The 23,627-nt window shown below is 42.7% G+C and overlaps 1 protein-coding gene across 10 annotated transcripts in view; it reads right to left on the bottom strand.

Annotated features, from left to right (window-relative positions):
- The window catches only part of EPB41L4B (erythrocyte membrane protein band 4.1 like 4B), a 140,665-nt gene that overhangs the window by 20,797 nt on the left and 96,241 nt on the right, over positions 1-23,627 (bottom strand). For 6 of the 10 annotated variants that reach the window (XM_061163456.1, XM_061163459.1, XM_061163462.1 and 3 more), the window contains 6 exons: positions 20,351-20,571; positions 18,290-18,408; positions 11,545-11,670; positions 10,569-10,639; positions 7,488-7,586; positions 584-773 (listed from right to left, as the gene is read on the bottom strand). In XM_061163456.1, coding sequence (XP_061019439.1) covers positions 584-773; positions 7,488-7,586; positions 10,569-10,639; positions 11,545-11,670; positions 18,290-18,408; positions 20,351-20,571 — 826 coding nt within the window. The remainder of the gene's footprint in view (positions 1-583; positions 774-7,487; positions 7,587-10,568; positions 10,640-11,544; positions 11,671-18,289; positions 18,409-20,350; positions 20,572-23,627) is intronic. The other 4 variants (XM_061163457.1, XM_061163463.1, XM_061163458.1 and 1 more) reach the window with 3 other exon arrangements.

Below are 23,627 nucleotides of genomic sequence, written 5' to 3'. Positions count from 1 at the left end.
CATTTGCTTGGAGAGCAAAACCAATCGCTGAAGGGTGACTGCAACCAAGCGTCACTCAGAGAAAACCAAGAGAAATGTCTTGTGTGAAACCTTTGGCACAGCCCATTCACACCACTGGCAATTTCCTGAAATTTCAAGCTGACAGATAGAATACTGACCAATTTCAAACTATCAACACAGGCTATCTCCCATAAGGAACGAGATGGGGATACTTCTAGGTTTTTACTTCTCCAGATTTTCCATTTTGGCGGGTAAAAAGCCATTTCTCACTTTCTGCCTCCACAGTGGAGTAATAGCGTTTGTAGGGATGATATTCTAAAACCAAAACTGCCCTCAGAAATCTCTTAAATTTCCCTTTAAGTGCAGAATACATGCTTTCATATTATACTATTTGTCTCTCATACACGGTTATCTTTCAGGGACAGATTATATTAAAACCAAAAAAAAAAAAATGTGGTTGTTACTGTTGCTTTAGGAGCACCCAGAGTTGATGACACAAAGCTCAAATGCACACAGATGCCACACACTGAATTTATGCAGAAACTGCAGTAAGTACAGCTACTCCTCAGGGCTTTTCCCGTACCTTGGCCCCCGGGGACAGCTGGCCCTTGCCTTCTGAGTTCTGCGGCGAGCTGATCTTGTGAACTTTGGGGGACAGCAGCGGCACTGAGACTGGTGTGGTGGTGGCGGAGGTGGTGGCCGTGGTTGGAGCTGTGGTCGCTCCCACTGCCTCGGCCAGGTCTGGAGGGAGGTCGTCTTCGTCACTGCGGTTACTAAAAGCACATGAAGCTCTGCTCATTACAATAATAAACAGGCTGTGGGGAGTGGAGGTAGGTGGGGAGGGCTGGGACGGCTAGGGTGGGGGTTGGGGTCTCCCCAGATGTCTACCAGATGTCCAGCTTACGGGAGCCAATATATCGACCTTTAGCCAAAGCAAATTTGGGCTGGAGTTTCTGTCACTTGCCAAGGGATGAAAAACAAATTTTAATATAAAAAGATAAAATAATCATCATTTTATCCATTTGTAAGTATATAATTCAGTGGCTTAAAGACATTCACAATGTTGGATAGCAATTACTTTTATCTATACCCCAGACTTTTCCATCATCCCAACAGCAACTCTGTACTCGTCAAACAATATCTCCCCATGGTCCCCTCCCTGTAGTCCCTGGTAAAGTTTGTTCTGCTGTTGGGGCTCAGAGTGGGCCACCCGCAAATATGCCACAATAGCATATTAATTTTTTTATTAGGATAGAGTTGTTTTTAATTTTAATAAAACTATATGGAGAAAAAACTTAATACATTTTTTATATAGCATTTTTTGAAGACCCTGAAGGAAAGATTGAATTACTACCATCACTGAAAATTTATTTCTGGAAATGTCCACAGGATTTTTTAATTAATCGGATAAGAGATATTTTTACCATGAAATAAAATATGTATTCACTATGAGATATAATATCCTAGTTATGAAAATTTGCACTTTAAAAACAACTTAGGGTAATTTTGTCCTTTGGCATTTAGTCAGAAAAAGTAATGACTTTTGGCATTTAAATCAGAAATAAATATTCATCAATATAGTTTGTACTCCATATCTTGTGTGTTAAGTGTTTCTTTTCAAAATAGTAGTTATGTGGGGATAAGAAAACTTACTGGTACTGAGGTACATAAATTTCAATGTGAGGATTTCAGTATGACTTCAAGGGTTTTGTAAGAGAAATATTTGCATTTGTGTGCTTCTTTTCCCCTTCAAAGAGTGCTTACAAGTAGAGTCTGGAAAATGGGAAATGGAAGAGCAATGATCTTAGGATGCACATGATAAAATGATTAGGAGAGGACAAGGGAATAAGCAGAAAATTGAAAATAAAGATTTCATGAGAGGTTGAAAAATGTAGATACATATATAGTTTGTACTGGCTTCCAAGAGAATATTGAAATTCTGCTGAGGGTCTCCAGTTTTCTTCTTCTCTTCATAATGTCAAATTATAACGTAAACTATTGCAAAAAGTTGTTCCTTAATTTCTGACAGACTTTCTCCTTTCAGCTTGTTATGTGGTATAAAGGTCTGTCATATTGATTATTTTGAATTAAGTTACTTAAGAAATGGTCACCTCTGACCCTCCTGTCTGTCTCCCTGAAAGCAGGATATAAATCTCTCATGTGAAAGGTGTATTCCCTATAGTAGGCAGAAAGACCCCTTTATCACAGAGATAGGGAATTTAGGCCAAGCAGCCTATATAAACAAACCTTGCTACTTCTTTAAGTTACTACCCCAAGACCAAACTGTTTAGATGCTTCACTAATTGGGCACCCAAAACCTTAGTTTCTTTATCCTGTCAATTCCTTACAAAATTTTTATTTCTTTGTCTAAAAAGTACAAAAGCTGCCTGCTTTGGCCACTTCTTAGGTGCTATTTTTATGAGATCTCCATGTGCATGAATTAAAATTTGTTCCCTGTTCTCCTAATAACCTGTCTTCTTATTTTATTATTAGTCTGGCCACAAGAACTCAGAAAGGGGGAAGGGGAAATTTTACACCCCTCCCCTACACGGTTTCCTGTCCGAATGAATGTGAATACTCTAGGTACCTCATATAAATGAAATTATATAGTAAATACTTCTCTGTATCTGGGTTATTTTTTTTTTTTTTTTTACTATAATGTTTTCAACATCTATCCATGTCGTAGCATAAGTCAAAGTTTCATTCCTTTTTATGGTTGAATAATATTCCATTGTATAGATAGATTATATTTTGTTTATCCCTTCATCTGTTGATGGACACTTGGGTTGTTTCTGCCACTTAGCTATTGTTTTGAATGTGGTGCACAAACATCTGTTTGGGTCTCTGCTTTCAACTCTTTTGGATTAGAATTCTACCTAGGAGGGGAACTGGTGAGTTGTATAATAGTTCTATGTTTAACATTTTGAGGAACCACCAAACCAAGGGATGTTATTCTGAGTAGCCTCCCATATAAGGGTAAATATAAGAGCTGTAGAAACCTACTGTTTTGAATGAGACTCCTCTTATGGTCTAACAGCAACTGTCCCTTTGGTGATAAACTGGTTATAAAGGAGGAGTTGGGCACAATTGTCTTGGGGTCAAGTAGTTCTGATTTTAGACCCTCTCTGATCAAACAGGATGACCCACGATGGAAAGGACACTGGACAGGAAGTCATCATGAGGGAGGAGAAGCCCCAGGATGGCACCTGGGGCTCATCTCCAGAGCCTAAACTTATGGGGAAGGCTTGACTTCTCACAAGATATGCCAAGGCTGGAAGCCTTTCTGATCAGATCATCCTGGCAAAGAGAAGCACCATCAATCCTCCACTCTTGGCATAGACAGTATTTTCTCAAACTTACAGAAATTAAGACAAGTTCCCTGTTGCCTGATGCCAACCAGATTCCTGCCTGTGCAGGAAAGTGCTAAAGCAGCAAGACCCAGTTTGAACTCTGCACATTCCAAAGGAAACACTGGTCATTGACAAGCTCCTGAGAGAACCCCTGGACCCTTGGAATATCCTGCTGAATAAGTGGCTTAGCATACTAAAGGTCTTGAGCCAGGCTAAATAACTTATGTTATCAATGTGATGTATGATAAACACATGGTGTCTCAGGTCAATTCATGAAACATTTTAATAAGTAAAATTTTACATATGGTATGATTCTCTTCTTTGAAATGATTCCTTTCTGTTTTAAAGAAAGGCATAGAAAAATGTCTAGAGTAATAGTCATAAAGGTGAACATTGGTTATTTTCAATGGTATGATGCTATGGGATTAGTTCCTCTTCTTTTTGGATTTTTCTGTCTTGCCTGAATAGTTTCAGATTTTTACACTATGTTTATTTTTACCTTTTTTAAAAAAATTTTTTTAATGTAGGTCATTTTTAAAGTCTTTTTTGAATTTGTTACAATATTGCTTCCATTTCATGTTTGGTTTTCTGGCTGTGAGGCATGTGAGATCTTAGCTCCCCTACCAGGGATCGAATCCACGCCCCCTGCATTGAAAGGCAAAATCTAAACCACTGGACAGCCAGGGAAGTCCCTACACTATATCTAAATAAATAGTAAAATTCAATTTATGGGGAAACCTAACAGATCATCATTTTCTAAACATACCAGCTGATCTCAATATAAAGATATACTTTACCTGCTTTAAACTCTTTGCAGAGTTTAATTTCTTCACTCTAAATAGAGCAGGCACACTTGTCCTCCCTATGTTGTATTTCAAGAAAAGAACACAGCTGAGATTTTTGTTTATATCCTAAAAAGTAGCAGTTTGAAAACCTGTTCAGAGAACCTAAATATCATGATGCTTTGATGAGGAGCTTAAAACCCAAACAAGCACATGTAATTCTGACCTAGGGACTAGTAATACTGTAACCACTAAAAAAGGCACACATCTCCCCACATGTCAAAAATAATGATGCAGAATTATTTTTGAGGGAATGAGAAATCTTAATTTTTCCAAGCTATATCCCTTAGCCATGTGTTTATTAACCTCATCAATATCTGTGAGTGGAAGAGCTGAGTAAAGTAGTGGTAACTAGTGTTGACAATATAAGAACTCTTTATGGGATGAAAATGCAAAACTGGGAACATCCTATCTGTTAATTTTGCTATTTACTACTAATGGGGGAAATGGTGCCATTCTTTGATTTTCAAACCAGAATACTTTGCGGTATGTTAAGAAATACACATGAAATCAGAGGTTCAAAAAGGGTTTCCTTAAAAGAGGCAATTTGGTGAGTTAGTTAAATTTTCTTTCCTTCCAGGCCATGTATTAGTCATTGTTTCCAACATGATTACATATCCTGAATGGGTGATAATAACATTTTGAATTTCGAAATGTAAAATGAAAGCCCAATCTTGCCAACTTTATCCTCTGGGAAGCAGATTTTTCATCGGTTAATCTGTCCCCCAGAGATCATTAGGAATGTTAATTATTTGAAGCTTTTTCGTGTTGACTTTCCTAGGAAATACAGCTGCTATAAGGTCCAGAAATTTCTACTAAGGCTAATGAGGTGGAATGTGTCTGTCCTGAAATAGCACTCCCCCTTCTCCTTTTCAGAAGGTGCAAGTGGCAGGCCAGAGGCGGCTGTTGGAGAACTGCATCGACAGTTTGCCCCTTGTCCTATACATGGTATTCTGGGTACCTCCTAAACTTGACCTTTTTAGAGGCTTCAGGTGCATCATAAGAAAGCAAGAGTAACTCATCCTTCAGCCCGGTCCCTTGCTAGGGCTTACCCACATTGTCTTATGCTTACCCTCACAAAATCTTGGTCCATTTTACACATTACAGGGAGATTCAAAGAGTAATTTTCCCAAGAGTTTATGACAGTAAACAAGAAGCCTTTCTCACTCCAGAGTCCCATGCTTTGCCCTGCACCCAAAGATCCCCTTGCAGCTCTCTGACCAATTATATATCCAGACACGATACCTGGGCCATAGCTGAGGTCAAGAAATGGGAACAACCATTGTGATTTTACTAATGTACTGCCACATTTAACTGCAGCATTAACCTGTCCTCTTTGGATTAAAATTATTTATAATCTGTCTTTCCCTCTAATAAACTTTAAGTCCTTGCATGGGAATTGTTGAAGTCACTTTGTTCTTCCCTCACTGTGGCTAGAATATCCCTGTGCACGAGGGAGTTAGGAAACTTTTGTTAAGTTCAACAGAACTGGACCAGTCCTGCTGGTTCCGGCACACTTTGGAATATGGCTCCTCCCACAGGAATACGGCTCCTCCCACAGGAATACGGCTCCTCCCACAGGAATATGGCTCCTCCCACAGGAATATGGCTCCACCCACAGGAATATGGCTCCTCCCACAGGAATATAGCTCCTATGGCTCCTCCCACAGGAATACGGCTCCTCCCACAGGAATATGGCTCCACCCACAGGAATATGGCTCCTCCCACAGGAATACGGCTCCTCCCACAGGAATATGGCTCCACCCACAGGAATATGGCTCCTATGGCTCCTCCCACAGGAATACGGCTCCTCCCACAGGAATATGGCTCCTCCCACAGGAATATGGTTCCTATGGCTCCTCCCACAGGAATACGGCACCGCCCACAGGAATACGGCTCCTCCCACAGGAATATGGCTCCTCCCACAGGAATATGGTTCCTATGGCTCCTCCCACAGGAATACGGCTCCTCCCACAGGAATACGGCTCCGCCCACAGGAATACGGCTCCTCCCACAGGAATACGGCTCCGCCCACAGGAATACGGCTCCTCCCACAGGAATATGGCTCCTCCCACAGGAATATAGCTCCTATGGCTCCTCCCACAGGAATACGGCTCCTCCCACAGGAATACGGCTCCGCCCACAGGAATACGGCTCCTCCCACAGGAATACGGCTCCGCCCACAGGAATACGGCTCCTCCCACAGGAATACGGCTCCACCCACAGGAATATGGCTCCGCCCACAGGAATATGGGCTCCTGCTTCAGGAATATGGTTCTTCCTACACAAATTCGTTGTTGTTGTTCAGTTACTAAGTCATGTCTGACTCTTTGCAACTCTGTGGACTATAGTATGCCGGGCTCCATGAGGTTCTCCAGGCAAGGATACTGGAGTAGGTTGCCATTTCCTTCTCCAAGAATCTTCTCAGACCAGGGATTGAACACATCTCCTTCATTGGCAGATGGATTCTTTACCACTGAGCCACCAGGGAATTCCTACAGGAATAGAGCTCTTTTATTGCTCAGGGATCAGCTTTGGCTCTATTGAGACAGTGCTAGCATTTCACTAAGGCACAACCGAGACAGCATCCGACATAGCTCCCCATGTTCCTCCTATGCTATCTGTGCCCCTGAGGAAGCCCCTCACCTTACGTGTGGGCTGGATCTGGTGACTTGCTTCTAATGAAGAGAATATGGCAAAAGTGATGAAATGTCATGTCTGAGATTAGGTTATAAAAGGCTGTGATGTTGCCTTTCTAGAAGTCTTTCTGGCTCTTCTTGTGTATTTTCTCTGATAGAGAAAATGGAAGAGGTCTACGTGTCTAGGAACTAAAGGCAACCTCCAGTCAAAAGCCAGCAAGGAATGATGTCCTCAGTCCAACAGCCCTCAAGGAATTGAGTTCTGCCCTACACTGTATGAATGAGCCTTCAGATGAGGCTGCAGACCTGGCCAGTATCTTGAAGGCAGCCTTAACAGACACTCTGACCCAGAAGACTCAGCTAAGCCATGCCTGGACCCCAACCCACAGAAACTGTGAGAAAATAAATGCAGATTATTTTAAGCCACTAAATCTTGTAGTAGTTTGTTATAAAGCAGTCAATAAGGAATGCATATGCCACCTCTGTCATGTTTTCAGGGAGAAAGATCCAGTGCCATTACTACTTACATTGGAAAATAGACTATATTTTTGAGGTGGTCCTTTGGGATGGGTGTGCAGGGCTAAGAAGCATTTACAGCTGGACATTTGGCTTCACCTTCGTTGTTATAATTGAAAAACTTGCAGCATGGAACTCACAAGCTGTATTGTCTTGTTAACTTCCGCACTCGGGGAGGCTTGATCTCCGGCTTTTCCATAGCTGGTTGTGTAGTTTCCACACGTATAGGAATAGGACTTCTAGAGACACATCAGAAAAGCAGAACAACACCAACAAAAAGGTTCATGGTCTGGTTTTGACAGTAGGGACTGTTTTTTCAGTTAATTTATACCTTACTAACACTGATAGTCAAGATAACCATTTTTCTTCCTCCTCTTCACTTTACCTATTACATATAATTATTTAAAAATACTACAGAAAAGCCAAAATAAAAAGATTATAAGGAGGAAAATACAGCAAGCAGGAACTGAACATGATTGGGGTATCACATGAAATTTCTCTGCCCAAAATACCCCCTTCCCAATATTAGGTTTTTGTTCATAACCAGGTTTTGCCAGTGAAATGAGTAAAGGGAAACCTGTGGATAGCCTATTTTTACTTCCAAGTAAGTAATCTAGTATCTATGTTATTTTAAACATAACACAGAATACATTTTTTAAATAGATAAAGAATGATAGAGTAGTTAATATAAAAAATATATAATCAGAAGACTTTAAGACTCACTCTAAAACATTTTAATTCTATGTCCAGATTAAAATGTTAAAAATTGTTTCATTTTTATATTTTCTCAAGAAAACATGCCAGTTAACCAATGGGCTTACTCCTAACTATGATTTTAAGGAAAAGTTTTTATACATTTTTATGATTGAGTGATTTCACTTAAAAAAAAAAAAAAAAACAGTAAGTACTTTCTGGGACCAATGGACATCAAAACAAACTGAGATTCTCAGCAAGAGACTTCTAGTAAGTCAGTTAACACGTCTGGGCCTCCATCTTCCCTTCTTAGTTCAGTTCAGTTCAGTCGCTCAGTCATGTCCAACTCTTTGCGACCCCGTGAACCACAGCACGCCAGGCTTCCTTGTCCATCACCAACTCCAGGAGTTTACCGGAGTCGGTGATGCCATCTAACCATCTCATCCCCTGTCTTCCCTTCTACTGAGTGCCTAATTTGGTGGGGATAGGTGTGTGGCCAGAGTGTAATAAATGCTAAAGAAACATAAACGAGCAAATATGAAATAGAGTCAACGTAGTCTAGGTTCATGACTTCCTCAAGCTGGGCCCCCAGAGGCAACTGAACAGTCCCTGGAGGAACTCAGGGGAGCACATTACTTTGCTAGGGTGGAATGGGTGGTGTTTGGAAAGCTTCAAGGAGGGGTTTAGACTTAACCAGATGGATGAAGACTTCCAAGGTGGGAGATGGAATGGAGACCCAGATCTGCTGATGGGTAAGGTAAAGTCATAGCATCACTGATTCAATGGACATGAAGCCAAGCAAGCGCCAGGAGACAGTAAAGGACAGGGAAACCTGGTGTGCTACCGTCCATGGGGTTGCAAAGAGTCAGACACAACTTAGCAACCGAACAATAACAACAAGGTAAAGTTCCAGGGGACAATCAGGGGCTTGTGACTAGAGAGGAAACCAGGGCCCATGCATGAGGTGCCTCAAGCTGAGTTGTTTATATAAAGGCAAAGGCAGTCACTGAAGGTTTTTGGCAAGGGGGTGGCATGGTCAGACTTGCATTTTAGAAAGGCCCTTAGAGCAACAAAGGATGCTGGTGAGGACAGGCCAGATGGAGCATCTTAGAAAACTGTAGCAGTGGTTATTCAGGATGAGAAATGGTGAGGGCTGGGAGTAGGTTGGGAAGAGGGTCATGATAAGGAGGGGACGGACGTGGGAGATAATATGAAAGTCAAATTGCCAGGACTTGGTGACCAGTTAGATGAGGGCATGAATAGGAGGAGAAAGTCAAGGACTCCCAGGCATCAGGTCTGAATAACAGGTAGGTAACAATGACATTGGGGCTTCCCTGGTGGCTCATTGGTAACCAATCTGCCTGCTATGCAGGGGACGCAGGAGATGTGGGTTCGATCTGTGGGTCGGAAAGATCCCCTGGAGAAGGGAATGGCAATCCACTCCAATATTCTTGCCTAGAGAATCCCATGGACTGAGGAGCCTGACGGCTACAGTCCATAGGGTCGCAAAGACTCAGACACGACAGAAGTGACTGAGCACACGAGCACACACACAACAGTGACATTAACCAAGAGAGGAAAGCTGATGAAATGGGCAGCAGGGTAGGGTTGGAAGAGATGAATTAAGGTTTCAAAAAGTCCAAGAGGCAGCTGGGTATGTGTCTCTGGAGTAAGACGAATTTATGCCAAGAACATGGACTAGGCATCATAAGATAACATAGAAAAATATTCATTTTTATTTTTAGCATCAAGTGTAAGAATTTCCCCAGGGTAGTGTTTCCTAGATTACATAAGGTGTTTTTTGAAATTCTTATTTCTGGCCTTTCCCCACTACAACACCCCTACCCCCGCCAAAACTGCCCTACCTCCCACCAAAGGATCTGAAAGGTCTGGAGTAGGATTGTAGTTTTTGGTTTTAACAAGATACTGATGCAGTCCTCCTTGGAGACATTTTAGGAAACTTTATCCTAGGGAGACCCCACCGGTGTTAGCAGACTGCCAAGGTGTCCATGGGGCTGCCATGATCTATAGGTGGTTATTCACAGAGAGGTGAAGAGTGTCTACTTTCTATGAGATTAGGAAAGAAAGGTTTTTCTCTGGGTTTGGGTTGGTGGTGGTCTGGGGGCTTTAAAGAACATCTGTGACTCTAGCACTTCCAGGGGCTCAGATTATGGACCAAGGGAAGGGTACTGAGCTGAGACAGTGAGCAGAAGCCAGGTCATGAAGGGCTCCCTCTGTTCTGTTAAGGGGTCTAGACTCCACCCTGACTTTAAACAGGGGACTGACATGGTCAGATCAACATGCCTGAGAAGGAACTCAACGTGACTTGTTAGTACAGCAGGTAGAAATGTTAAAATAGAGACATAAAGGAAGTTGAGACAGTCTTTTTCTCTCTCTCTCTTCAGGCTCACATTCTCTCAGTTTTCTTTTTCTTCTCTACTTTATTATCAAACGCCCTCATGAGTAACGTTTTGAGAATAATGTTGATGGTACTTATTGTTTCCCCATTCAACCAAGAAGCAACAGACCTTACATTAGCGTCCTGAAGAGTGGATTTCTTATTAATATTTACAAATGTTGATTCCTCTTTTCCAACCTGCTAAAGAAAACAGGCAGTTTAGTCAAAACTTAATATCTTGGTATGCAAAAATGTTCCCAAGTGTCCTACATTCAAAGGATTATAGAAACGTGACAGTGTATCAGAGAGGTAGATCATCAAGTACTCAGTCAATAACCAGTTTTTTTTTTCCCCCCAGTGTTTATTTCATTTAACAAAAAAATGTTTTCTTGAGTCATTCCCCATCATGGGGATTAACACTTAATCATTCAAATACAATCAATGCTTGCATTCACACTCTTATAGAGTACCTGCTATGTGTCAGCTCAGGACTGAATGAGAAAAGGATGGTGTAGGAAAAGTCAAACCCACAGTTTAATTCCCTACCTCACATTTTTAGATCAGGAATAATAAGCAGCTCCATGCTCACATAGCACTTAGCGCCTTGAAAAGAGTTTAGAATCTGTCCTTTCACATCAGTGTAACAAGCCCGGGAGGAGTCACGTCATATGATTTTGAAAGAAGCCTTGTCCTCCTCCCTCTAGTGAGTCCCACAAAGAAGTGTGGGGAAGGAAGGACACCCACGCAGCCAGCCAGGCCAGCTGAGCTCACGCTGGAGATCAACAGGAGATGTAGCAGCCAGGGGCCCTCAGACCCACCACAGCGTACAGAGCCGGCCCTTTTACTTCCTCAACTACTACTGGGTTTGGGCCAAAAAGTTCTTTCAGGTTTTTCTGTAAGATGTTATGAAAAACCCAAATGAACTTTTTGGCCAACCCAATAACTACACTGGTTAATAACTCTTTATATTAAAAGCTCTATTCACATAACAGGTGTGGTTCCTACGTCCTGGCTGGACCCGACTGACACAGCAGTCCCAGAGCGCCTCATCTACACGTTCCTGATGAGACCTCGTGACATAAAATCACAGGCTTGCAGGCACGCACCTGGGCACTCACTCGGGACGCGTTCTCCAGCTGGGCCTTCAAAATGTTACACTTCACGTGATCAGCCACAGGGGACGGCAAAAGTGGGGTCTGAAGAGTCTTCTCAGACACTTTTTTCTCTTCGGCCTGAGATGAACCAAAATACATGCGACAAATGGTAAACAAAGAACTAAGGAAACACATACATTAATCTTTCCCAACCATCATCACTGCAAATAACACAGAGTCAAGTGCGTCACCAACTCCTTGGGTTTGTACCAGTGCTTTTACTATTTGCCAAGGATTCACAAGCGCATCCCCTCATTCTCCTGTGAAGCAGGGAGAGGAAGTGGTAGGAAGCTCACGAGTCACAGGACCGGGAAAGTCCAAGGAGACTCTTTCAGATTCATGCAGCCAGAGCCAGTGGCAGAACCAGGACTCAAACTCCGAGTCACATACTGTGACATGTATGTGTGTGTGTGTGTTCAGTCGCTCAATTGTGTCTGACTCTTTGTGATCCCATGGTCTGAAGCCTACCAGGCTCCTCTATCCATGGGATTTCCCAGGCAAGAATACTGGAGTGGGTTGCCATTTCCTTCTCCATGGGATCTTCTGCGACTTGTTAGTTCAAGGGTCGTTCGTATTTTTACAACAATCTTGCTGAAAATCGTTATTCTCAATAAGAAATCTGTATCTGTTGCCTCACTGTAGAGTGTCTCAGACTTCAATAATCTAATGCCACCTTTCTTTTTTTTTTTTGCATCTCTCATGTATTAACTAAACATGTACCTATAATTCATATAATCCAATTAAAGTGGAATACCCTGGGGCTATCTATTTTAAGTGTGTCCTAGGCAATAATATCTTGGAAATCATAGACTTGGTGGCTATTTTATTTATTATAACATAAATTGTGATAAATATGTAACTATTAAAGAATACTCATCTATATATATATAACTTGAAATCAACTTTGATGGTACACATATCACACTCTGGGAAATAATGCCTTATTGCATATCTCAGTGTTTCTGTGGTGCTCAGCATACAGAAGATGTTCAAAAAATATCCACTGAAGAAGATTATAGTAGGTAGTAATTACTGGATGATATGTGTTTAATAAGAAAGATATAAGACCACGTGACTACTCAAAGACAGCAGGACTAAATATGGCATATGAGCCAAAATGTACCTGAGCAAGAACAAAATGTTGTAAAGACCTCCAATTCTGCAAGTTTCAAAATTAACCTCATCCACTAATTCAAAACTCCTATTGAGTACCTCTATACAGACAGTAGGGGTATTATGAAAGCTGCAGAGGAAGTATAGGGCAATTGGCTAATTGATATCACTGAATAAAGAAAACAGCAGAGAATGCAGTGTCCCAGTGGGACCTCCAAATACATGGAGGGTATTCAGTAGGACAAGTTGAACTCAGCAATTTCACAAAACAGTAAAATAAAGAGACAGAAGACCTGGATTTGAATCTCAGCTCTTTTCCTTATTAGCACCATAAAAAAAAAGATGATGATGTAGATGGTGACGGTCATGAGAAGGAGGGGAGGGGGGAGGATTTAAGATGTATGTCTCACTGAATCCTCTCATTTAACCATCCCATTTGAAGGTAGATACTATCACCATCCCCATTTTATAGATGAGAAAAACAAAGCAGAGAGATGGTAAGTCACTTGCCCAAGATCACATAATACCCAGAAGAGCCAAGGTTCACACCCAGGACTGAGTAACTCCAAAGCTAGAGCCCTGACCACCCAACCACATTGGCTCCCCTTCACCTCTCTGAGGCTCAGTTTCTTTCTTCATAAGATTATCATGACAATCACATGAGGAAAAAAAAAAAGATATGAACAGTACTTGCATGTTAGAAAAAAAATGCAACTAAAAAAGAACAGATGTGAGGACACTAATGATCCTAAGCCATCAAGTTGGGTACAAAGAAAATAGATTCTTTTGAAGGGAATCAGTAGCCTAAGAAACTTAGCATTCTCTAAAACAAAAGCAAAAAACTATAAGCAATATTTATTTTGAAAGATGAGCACTACAGTATAGTTTGAGGATAATTTATCTTGTATTTGTAAATCCTGTTAATTAAGATGACTGTTTAACACTACCATGAGGTTTTCACAGGTGTATGAAGGTTAATTTTTAATTAGATTTAATTTTTTGGAATGATATGCTGGAATACAAGAATTGAACTCATTCTAAAGCCCATTTGAGGTTTTTGACAACTGCTTAAGGGGATACAGCTATACTGACAGTAATGACCAAAGACCCACTTTGAAAAGAAAACAAAATGCTGTTAAAATAAGAAATTAGTGAGAATTAAACATTGATTTCCCCCTTGAATTTAGCAATTCCGTACTGCTTTTTGGATTGAAAATTCAAGCTGGCTTATTCTTGCTCTATCTGACCAAGCAGAAGCTACTTTTCAGCTCTATGACTTGACTCAGGTGAGAACCAACATAAATTTTGGAAACCTTGAGTATCATTGCATTTATGTTTGCATAAAAGGCATCTCTATGAGGGGTAAACAGCTGATTGCAGCCATGAAATTAAAAGACACTTACTCCTTGGAAGGAAAGTTATGACCAACCTAGACAGCATATTGAAAAGCAGAGACATTACTTGGCCAACAAAGGTCCATCTAGTCAAGGCTATGGTTTTTCCAGTGATCATGTATGGATGTGACAGTTGGACTATAAAGAAAGCTGAGCGCCGAAGAATTGATGCTTCTGAACTGTGGTGTTGGAGAAGACTCTTGAGAGTCCCTTGGACTGCAAGGAGATGCAACCAGTCCATCCTAAAGCAATCAGTCCTGGGTGTTCATTGGAAGGACTGATGTTGAAGCTGAAACTCCAATACTTCGGCCACCTGATGCGAAGAGTTGACTCCTTTGAAAAGACCCTGATGCTGGGAAAGATTGAGGGCAGGAGGAGAAGGGGACGACAGAGGATGAGATGGTTGGATGGCATCACCGACTCAATGGACATGGGTTTGGGTGAACTCCGGGAGTTGGTGATAGACAGGGAGGCCTGACGTGCTGCGGTTCATGGGGTCGCAAAGAGTCGGACACGACTGAGCGACTGAACTGAACTGAACTGAATGAAGGGTAAACATCTGAATTACAGCAAGATGATGATTACAGCCAGGAGGATGGCTCTAAGGATGTTGCGCTTTCTTTCTTTTGTGTAACCATATTTTGTGTTTTACATTCAATTTGAATTGTGGAAAGAGGTTGTTTTATTCAATGTGGAAATTCAGATTTCAAAACACACAGATGAATGATAATTGAACTTTGATATAATTGTCATTGGAAATAGCCCTTCTGTTTAAGGATGTCATTTGGGGATAAAGAAATGATCAGATGCAGTTTTCAACTATTGATACAAATTGTTACACATTTCAAATCGGATGAAATTCAAATATCTGTGACATTGAGTGCACATTTGGAATTGGGCAATCAAAATGTCTTCTCACCATTAACATATCCAAACCTTAGAAGAATCAGAGGATTCTTGAGACTGAAAAATACGTTAAAAGCCATCATAACCATTGGTTCCCAGTTGTGGTATCATGATAAGTTATGATGCCTATTGCAAGGACTGTTTTTATTAAAGATAAGGAGTCATAGTGTGAAGCCATATACTTGCCTATGTGTTAGGATAAAGTCAAGGTTATCTGGCATTACTCCATCCTCTATGCTCACTGATCCACTTCTTCATGTGAAGGAGAAAAGAGGGGCATTATTGATTGAGTGCACGGGAGTAGTGAAAGTTAGTCGTTCAGTCGTGTCCAGCTCTTTTCAACCCCATGGACTGTAGCCCACCAGGCTCCTCTGTCCATGGAATCTTCAGGCCAGAATACTGGAGTGGGTAGCCATTCCCTTCTCCAGGGGATCTTCCCGACCCAGGGATCAAACCAGGGTCTCTCACATTGCAGGCAGATTCTTTACCATCTGAGCCACCAGGGAAGCCCCAAGTCCATGGCAAGTGCTCAATAACTCACAGCTGTCTCAGCTACACCTTAACCCAGAGCAAGCCACGACTGCTAATGTCCCGCCAAGATTCACAGCAACTACAAATTACATACAACTTGTGAGTTCTCTGCTACTGTATGCTATACTTTCCTGCAAAATATTTTTGATTTTGCCAAGCTCCAGGTAAGCTCCTATTAAAATGATTTATTGTGTGGACTGCAGAAGAAAAGTTTAAAACCTGGAGACTAAGAGAAAGACCAATCCCAGGCACATAATCCATCAGGTTGACTCCTAGCAGCTAGCACCGGCCTGCTCAATGAAGATTTGTTGATTGAATGAATATAAGTGCCATCCTGCAGGAAGAATTATTTTTCCAGCTGACTATCAGAGAGGGTAGTAGTGAAGAAAACTGGGTGAACAGGGTCTTAAAGTTGGGCCCATGAGTGATCAGAGGGACCTGAGGTTTCCCTACTGGGGTCGGTTCAAGGGGATGGAGAATCTTCTGAGAAACCCTGGAAGTCTAGTGTAGGCTAGAGGGATGTCTAGGGTGGAGGGACAGCCCCGATAGGAGGTATAATGTTCCCATGTTCAACAACTTGGGTAAGGAAAGGGAGCTCCCATTCCAGGCCAGATCTTCCAAATAATTAATTATTAGTTTGTTGGTGTTGTTTAGTTGCTAAGTCAAGTCCTACTCTTAGTGATGCCATGGACTGCAGCGTACCAGGCTTCCCTGTCCTTCACTATCTCCTAAAGTTTGCTCAAACTCATGTCTGAGTCAGAGATGCCATCCAAACATCTCATCCTGTCTGCCTCCTTCTCTCTTCTGCCTTAAATCTTTTCCAGCATCAGGGTCTTTCCCAATGAGCTGACTTTTTGCATCAATGGCCAAAGCATTGGAGCTTCAGCATCAGCACTTCCAGTGAATATTCAGGATTGATTTCCTTTAGGATTGACTAGTTCGATCTCCTTGCAGTCTAAGGGACTCTCAAGAGTCTTCAGTACCACAGTTCGAAAGCATCAATTCTTTGGTGCTCAGCCTTCTTTATGGTCCAACTCTCACATCCATCCAGGATTATTGGAAATACCACAGCTTTGACTATATGGACCTTTGTCAGCAAAGTGATATTGTTAATTAATAATTTAATGAATAATTAAATTAATATAACTATAAATTATACTTTAAAACAATTTAACTAATAATTAAAGTGATATTGTTAATTAATTCCAAATTGTTAATTCCCTCTTATAAAGAGGCAAAGCTAGGCACTGGGGTTAGAAAAAATGACCCATGAGTAAAGAAGACTATTCCTATAATGATTTTAAAAGTGTGTGCAACAGTGGGTCTCAACCAGGGGCGATTTTGCCCTTCAGGGGACATCTGGCCATGTCTGGAGACAATTTTGGTTGTCACACCAGGATGGGGGGGATGCTACTTGCACCTGGAGGGTAGAGGCCAGGGGTGCTGCAAAACATCCTACAATGCGCAGGACAGCCTCTCCCCCAAAGTATCAGGCTGAAATATCACTAGAGCCTAAGTTGAGCGACCCTAGGGTAGAAATTGAAGAAACATATGGGGGTGCAAATGGCACTGTACCGGGAGTCAGGGGTCCAGGGATTTAGCCGCTGCTCTGACTTCAAGAATGCCAGGTCCCTTCCTCTGGTCTCAGATGTTGAAAAGGTTGAAATAAATGACAGATTGGATCCAGCACTGGCTTCTACAGTTCTAAGATATAACTTGGTTTTTATAAGGCTGCCCATTTGGATATAAGAACAGGTCCAGCCAAAAGAGAACTTGTCTTTTGCCCAGTCTCTTCCTCAAGACCTCCCTCCCTACTTCTTTATTTTTTGATTTTTTTTTTTAATACTTAAGCCAGCCTTTTATTTTTTGGCCGCACCACGCAGCATGTGGGATCTTAGATCCCTGTCCAGGGATTGAACCCATGCTCCCTGCAGTGGAAGTGTGGAGCTCTAACCACTGGACAGACAGGGAAGTCCCCCTCCCCCCCTACTCTAATCCTTCCCTTCCTTCCGCTAGCAGACAGTTACTGAAGATCTATGATGTGCCAGGTGCTGTTGGAGAGAGACAGAGGGTGCTGTGGACTGAACTGTGTCCTCCCCAAATTTATATGTTGAAATCCTAACCCTCTTTGTGATGGGATCTGGGCACAGGGACTTTGAGAAGTAGTAATTAGACTGAGATAAAAATCATGTGGGTGGGACCCTCATGATGGGATTAATGGCTTTATAATATAAGAAGAGGAAGAAAGAGCCCTCTCTTCCGCAAGAAGGTAACTGGGTAACTGGCTCCCAGCCAGGAAGCGAGCTTTCACCAGGGAACCAAATCATCCACACCTTGACCTTGGACTTCCCAACCTTCAGATCAATGAGAAATAAATGTCTGCCATTTAAGCCACCTGGTCTATGGTAATCTGTGACAGCAGCCTATGCAGACTAATACAGAGTAAAACGGGAAAGAGGTAAATGTGGAGGCTTCCCTGGAGGAACTTCAGTTAGAAGGATGGAGAGGACCACGAACAGATCCAGGCTGAGGGCCTCAGCATCAGAGGCAGCCCCTACCACTGTAATCCACCCCAAAAGAACATAAGTGAATTTCGGCTCCTAAGAGACATGCCTGAGCAGAAATGTCATGAGAGGTTGAGTAGAAATCCCTCCAAGACAAAGTCACATGGTTTAAGAGGCAGGCGGAGTCATAATGAGAGGTATGAGTGAACCCCAGGCCCATGTGCATCACCCAACTCTAGTCCTTGGCACCTTATTTATATTGATGTGCAGAGCAGGCCAGGGTCCAGCAGGCTTCACAGTTTCCAGTTCCAGCTTCTTTAGATGTGCAGCGGCTTCGCTGAAAAGGGCAGGTGTTCCCGGACTCAGTTCTGTAAGTGAGTGAGGAAAGGTTGAAAGGGCAGAGAGCTATAGGTGATGAAAGATGCTTACCAGAGACCAACCCTCAGAGCCTTGCTGCCTGGTTCCTCCTCTGGCAGCTTGAATCTCTCAGGAATGCACTAGCGGGTGGGATGTGGGAACATTTTAAGGTCAAAGTTTCAAGGCCTAAGTGCCCCCTATGTGAGCTGGGTGACCCTGGGCAGATTACTTTACCTCTCTGAGCCTCTGAGCCATTTTCAAATGAAAGTAAAATTACTTACCTTGCAGAGTTGCTGTGATTATCAAGTGAGGTAATTCATATGCAAAGGTTTTATTAATGGAAAAGCACTATGCGCATTGGAAAGATTAGTGTTCAGGCTAAAGGGCAGACGACTGTGCTCTTAAAAACCATGTTATATTTCTAAAATCAAATTCATTGTATGTTAGATTAGTTCACCACCACTCCTCCCACTAGCTTGTTTTTATCCATAGGTACATTAAATATTCATTAAACATTTGGTATTCATTACATATTAAAGTTTGTGCCAGGCATTGATAGCAACTGGGATTTGGGAAGCTGGAATAAGGAGATGAATGAGACACAATTCTAGTCCATTTGGGAGACAGACATTTGTACAGATACTCCAAATACAAATGACCAAGATTTATTTAATGTATATGGGGGCTTCCCTGGTGGCTCAATTGGTAAGGAATCCGCCTGCAATGCGAGAGACCTGGGTTTGATTGCTGGGTTGGGAAGATTCCCCTGAAGAAGGGAACGGCTACCCACTCCAGTATTCTGGCCTGGATATTGAGGATAGGATCAATTTTTCAATACCAAAGTGGACGATGAGTTACCATTTCTAGCTCAGCCAACCCAGAATTGCTATTCACCATCTACAGGTGAAGGCTCAATGGCTCATCCTTTTCACCAGCCACAGACTCATAAAATATCAGACCTGGAAGATTCCTTGGCCATCATCTCAATTCCCTCCACCCCATTCCATTGTTGAGAAAACCCTGGATCCAAGAGGGGACTTGGCTCAACCATGGGTACTAGAATCGAAGCCTCTTGATTCTCACCTCTATCTTGACACTTGTTCAAACCACATGTGATAAAGAACAAGTTCTCCCCCCCACCTCCTGTCACACACAAATTCTTTGATAAAAATATAATAAAAAGGATTTTCTAGAAAAAGAAAAGAACAGGCATACAAAATCCAAGCCCACATTTTTAATTAGTTTTAACAGATACAAAATCACCCTGTCATATTGCTAGAAACATTTCTTTTTTTCCTTTTTAAAAGATGTTTTTGATGAGGACCATTTTTAAAGTCTGTATTGAGTGTTACAATATTGCTTGTGTTTTGTTTTGGTGTTTTGGCTGCAAGGCATGTGGGATTTCAGTTCCTTGACCAGGATCGAACCCACACCCCTTGCATTGGAAGGCAAAGTCTTAACCACTGGAACGTCAGGGAAGTCCCTAGAAACATTTCTAATTTATTTATTCTCCATTTCCATGACTTCTCACTGGGACTTTAGCAGTGTGCACTAGATCTACTTGACACCTTGCTTTCAGAAGGCAAGAATGAGACAGAATGTGACAGAATGAGCTTTCCTGGGGTTGGGAATTAGAGACTCAGTCACCGCACTCCCCTCTCTCTCTGTTCCACCACTTGAGCCAGCGCTGGATACAGCAGGAGCAGAGAACCAGCGTGGAATGAGGTAGAGACATCTGCTCCCTCACAACAAAACCAGAGCTGGCGGGTAAACCATAATCTCTAAGTCACCTCTGCCTAATGCACAAGGCTCATGTCTGCACTCACCCAGACCTGGGAACCCAGCTCGGATATTACCACCATTCCAAGCTGCACCGATGTCTTGAGCATCTCGGAAAGCCACCCACGCCCCGCAGCACCGCTCCCCCACCTTGCCCGTGATGCTCCAACTTACTTGTAAGGGATTTACTGCTGGAGTTTGGGGACCTGGAAAGCCCCTCCTTGCTCTCCAGGGTCAGCGAGAGGCCATAGCTGGTGTGGTGCTGGTGCTGGTGCTGGTGGTGGTGATGGTGATGCCTTCCCGAAGGCTTGGTGGTAAACGGAGCGCCCCCGTTCTCCTCGAGGCCGAAAGGCAGCCGGTCCGAGCTGCTGAGCCCTGGGGAAGGGAGCGGGTAGCTGTGGAGGGTGTCAGAGTCAGGATTTAGAAAAGCAGAGAGTCTTGAAACCCTTATCTGTTCTTTAAATGATGTTCTCCATGCATTGAGAACCAAGAGAAATAGGTGTAACAAATAGCTCCACAGAGTTATCGTAGACCAGGACACAATGGCAACAACAGCAACTTAAAGGAAAAGCAGAACGTGGAAATCTGTATTTATCAGAGATGTTAACCCTTAAAAAAATTCTTAAGTTTGAAATTAATCTCAATTTTTTAAAAAAAGACATCACCTAAGTGGGAAGCGTAAATCAAAGGCAATCATCAAATTAAAAAATAGTTCATTAAACATCCTACAATAAGATCATGATACAAACTAGAAGTCTTGGAGTCACTTTCTCCTCCTCTCCATCAATGCCACCATGCAGAAAGCACCTGTTAAATGTTACGGCTACAACATCTTGTAATTCCAATTGCTCCGCTTGGTGTTATTGCCATAAGGCTCTTGAAACAGATTCTCAAAGCTCTCCCAGCCTCTACTTCTTCTTTAGCTCATCTCCACAGAGCAGCAGTCAGAAAGCTGTTCTGATTACGTTGTAGAGTGTGGCACTCCACCCTCCGGGAGCTTGAATACCTCTCTGTTGCTAGTGATTCTTAAGATGAAATCTGATGAAAGCTACGGATCTTCTCTGCAGAAAAAGGCACCCAGACACAACATTTCACACTCAATTTCAGGCTCTCTTTCGCCTCTCCATGGCTTGGTTTGCAGGAAAAAATCCAAATTCCTTTATGTATCACTCATGCCTGCCCCCCACTCCCCAACTGGTGATCCCATCCCATTCTCTTTGCAGCTCATCTTTGGCTATATTCTTCTCTATACCCTCAAGTTCTTCCCATCCTGGGGTCTTTCACCTCTTTCTGTTCCCTGGAGTCGTTCCTCATCACCAAATTCAGCTAAAACACCCCTTCCTCCAGGAAGACTTCCAGCCTTTAAGACCCAGACCAAAGGTCTCCTCACACCCCTAAGCAGAGCCAATCCCTTTTTCTGCTCATTCCCAGAGACCAGATTTTTGCTGCTTACTCCTTCACTCCGTCTTCAGGGAGGCCACACCCCAGGGTAGGAAACTGTCATTTAATCAGTTATAATCACACTAGAATGAGCCATGAAGGGAGTGTACAGGGGAAGGCAACTAGTTTTCCTGGGGCTGGTAAAGGTGTTGAGCAAGGAATCATTGGGGGAGGGGAGTCCACTGGGGCAGATGGTCAAGTTTTGGCGGACTTTCTTAAAACAGAATCTTTTTTATTTTTTGACTTTTTTACAGGGAACATTTCTTGTGTTTGTATGAGGTTGATAATTCCCCTCAGGGTGGACCTATCAGAGCTCTCCCTCTTTCTAGGGACTTGCTCTGGAAAATGATCCCATCAGGGACAATCCAATTTTCCAGGAGGTTTAACCATGGAAACAGAGAGAAAGGGTCTCTCTTCTTTCTTAAGAGTCAAACAAGGCCTTACTGTGACTTTTGTGGGCCCTAAGCCCTTTGGCCTTCATCTCTTCTCTAGGAAAAAAATAAAAAATTACATGTTATGACTGCATTTGTATTATAAAAACAAAACAAATATATTAATATTAGATATTAAACCATTTTCTTCAACCAAAAATTCATTTTTTCTTCTGGCTTTAAAAGCAATGAAATCATTTTTGTGGGCCCCTAAAAGCACTGTGAGCCCAAGGCTCCTGTGCCTCACAGATAAGTCAGGTTTGGCTATGAGGATGATATAAACTGAGGCTGCTTATGATCATATTCCCTGGACACAAAGAAGTATCTGTGGGAAGTGGTCAGTGCACAGAGGGACACAAGATGAGCAGAGGTTAAAGCTAGATGAAAAGAGGGGGGATAAAGCCCTTACTGGTAGCATTTGAATCCCTGATTTCAGCCATGCCTGAAGCTGGTCTACCACTGAACTTCTCAATTATAAGTCCTATTTATGTATTTATGCTTGATGTAGTTGGATTTCTCCCATTTATAACCCACATGCTCTAAATCAGTGACGGTGTGTTGTTTTCTTATTGATTTTCGCTTATTTGTTTTGTGGAATGTCTTCGGAGCGCCAAGGTGGAAATGGCTATTAGAATCCTAAGGAATAGTACGAGCAAAGGAATGACATTTGAAAAAGCAGAAAGGCTAGAGCAGGAATGAGGAGTGTAAAAGGTTTAAGCGAAGGTGTGACATGATTGGAGCTCCATTTTAGAAAATTCAGACAGAGGGCTGTGTGGAGGACAGACACCCTGGAGACTATGATGGGCTAGACGAACTCAGTGGATGGAAGAGAGGGGCGGCCCTCTGGGCGATACCTGAAGAAGTGCAGGCGGGGTGTGCAGGCCAGGCACGTGGGGCACAGGGGAGGAGGTACAGGGGAGGACTCTGCCGGAGATACAGGATGCTTTTCAGAAGAAACTGCACTATTGTCCCTATGTTATTCCATGAGCTAGGTCTCTGGACCTGGCTGCCTCTTGGAGATTTTGCTCAGGACAGTTCAACAGGGAAATAAATGTGTGTGTGTGTGTAAGAATGTGGAAGGTGTGTCTTTGTCTGGGGTCACAGTCAGCCTCACCTCTCCAACCTGAAGGGTATTCACCCTCCTCATGGAGGTAGCAATGGTGGCAGAAAAAAAACGCACTGAGTTGTCACTGAGATTTCTAGCATCTCGTCTTAGTTCTGCCCAACCTTGTGCAGGAATCTTGGCCAGCTGCCCTGGGCTGCAGTTTCCTCCTCTGTGACATGAGAGGGGTCAGGTGATTTCTGGATGCATTTCCAGGCCGGATAATCAGCCTTTACTGTCGCCTCCCAACTTATTTATCCAGTACTTGCTCTGCCCCAGGCACTGGGTTACAGAGTTTACATTAACTATCCCATTTTATACATGCAGAGGCTTTGCTTAGTTCATAATTGGTGCTCCATAAATACTTGATGAAAGGGAGGAAGGGAAGGCAGGAGGGAGAGAAGGAAGGAAGCAGGGAGGGAGGGAGGAAGGATGAGTGAAGTGGTGGAGCTGGGATGTGACAACAAGGGTATGAAGT

The sequence above is a fragment of the Dama dama genome, chromosome 16 (assembly GCF_033118175.1).
Source record: "Dama dama isolate Ldn47 chromosome 16, ASM3311817v1, whole genome shotgun sequence".
Classification (NCBI taxonomy): Eukaryota; Metazoa; Chordata; class Mammalia; order Artiodactyla; family Cervidae; genus Dama; species Dama dama.
This window is presented reverse-complemented; position numbering and strand designations above follow the sequence as displayed.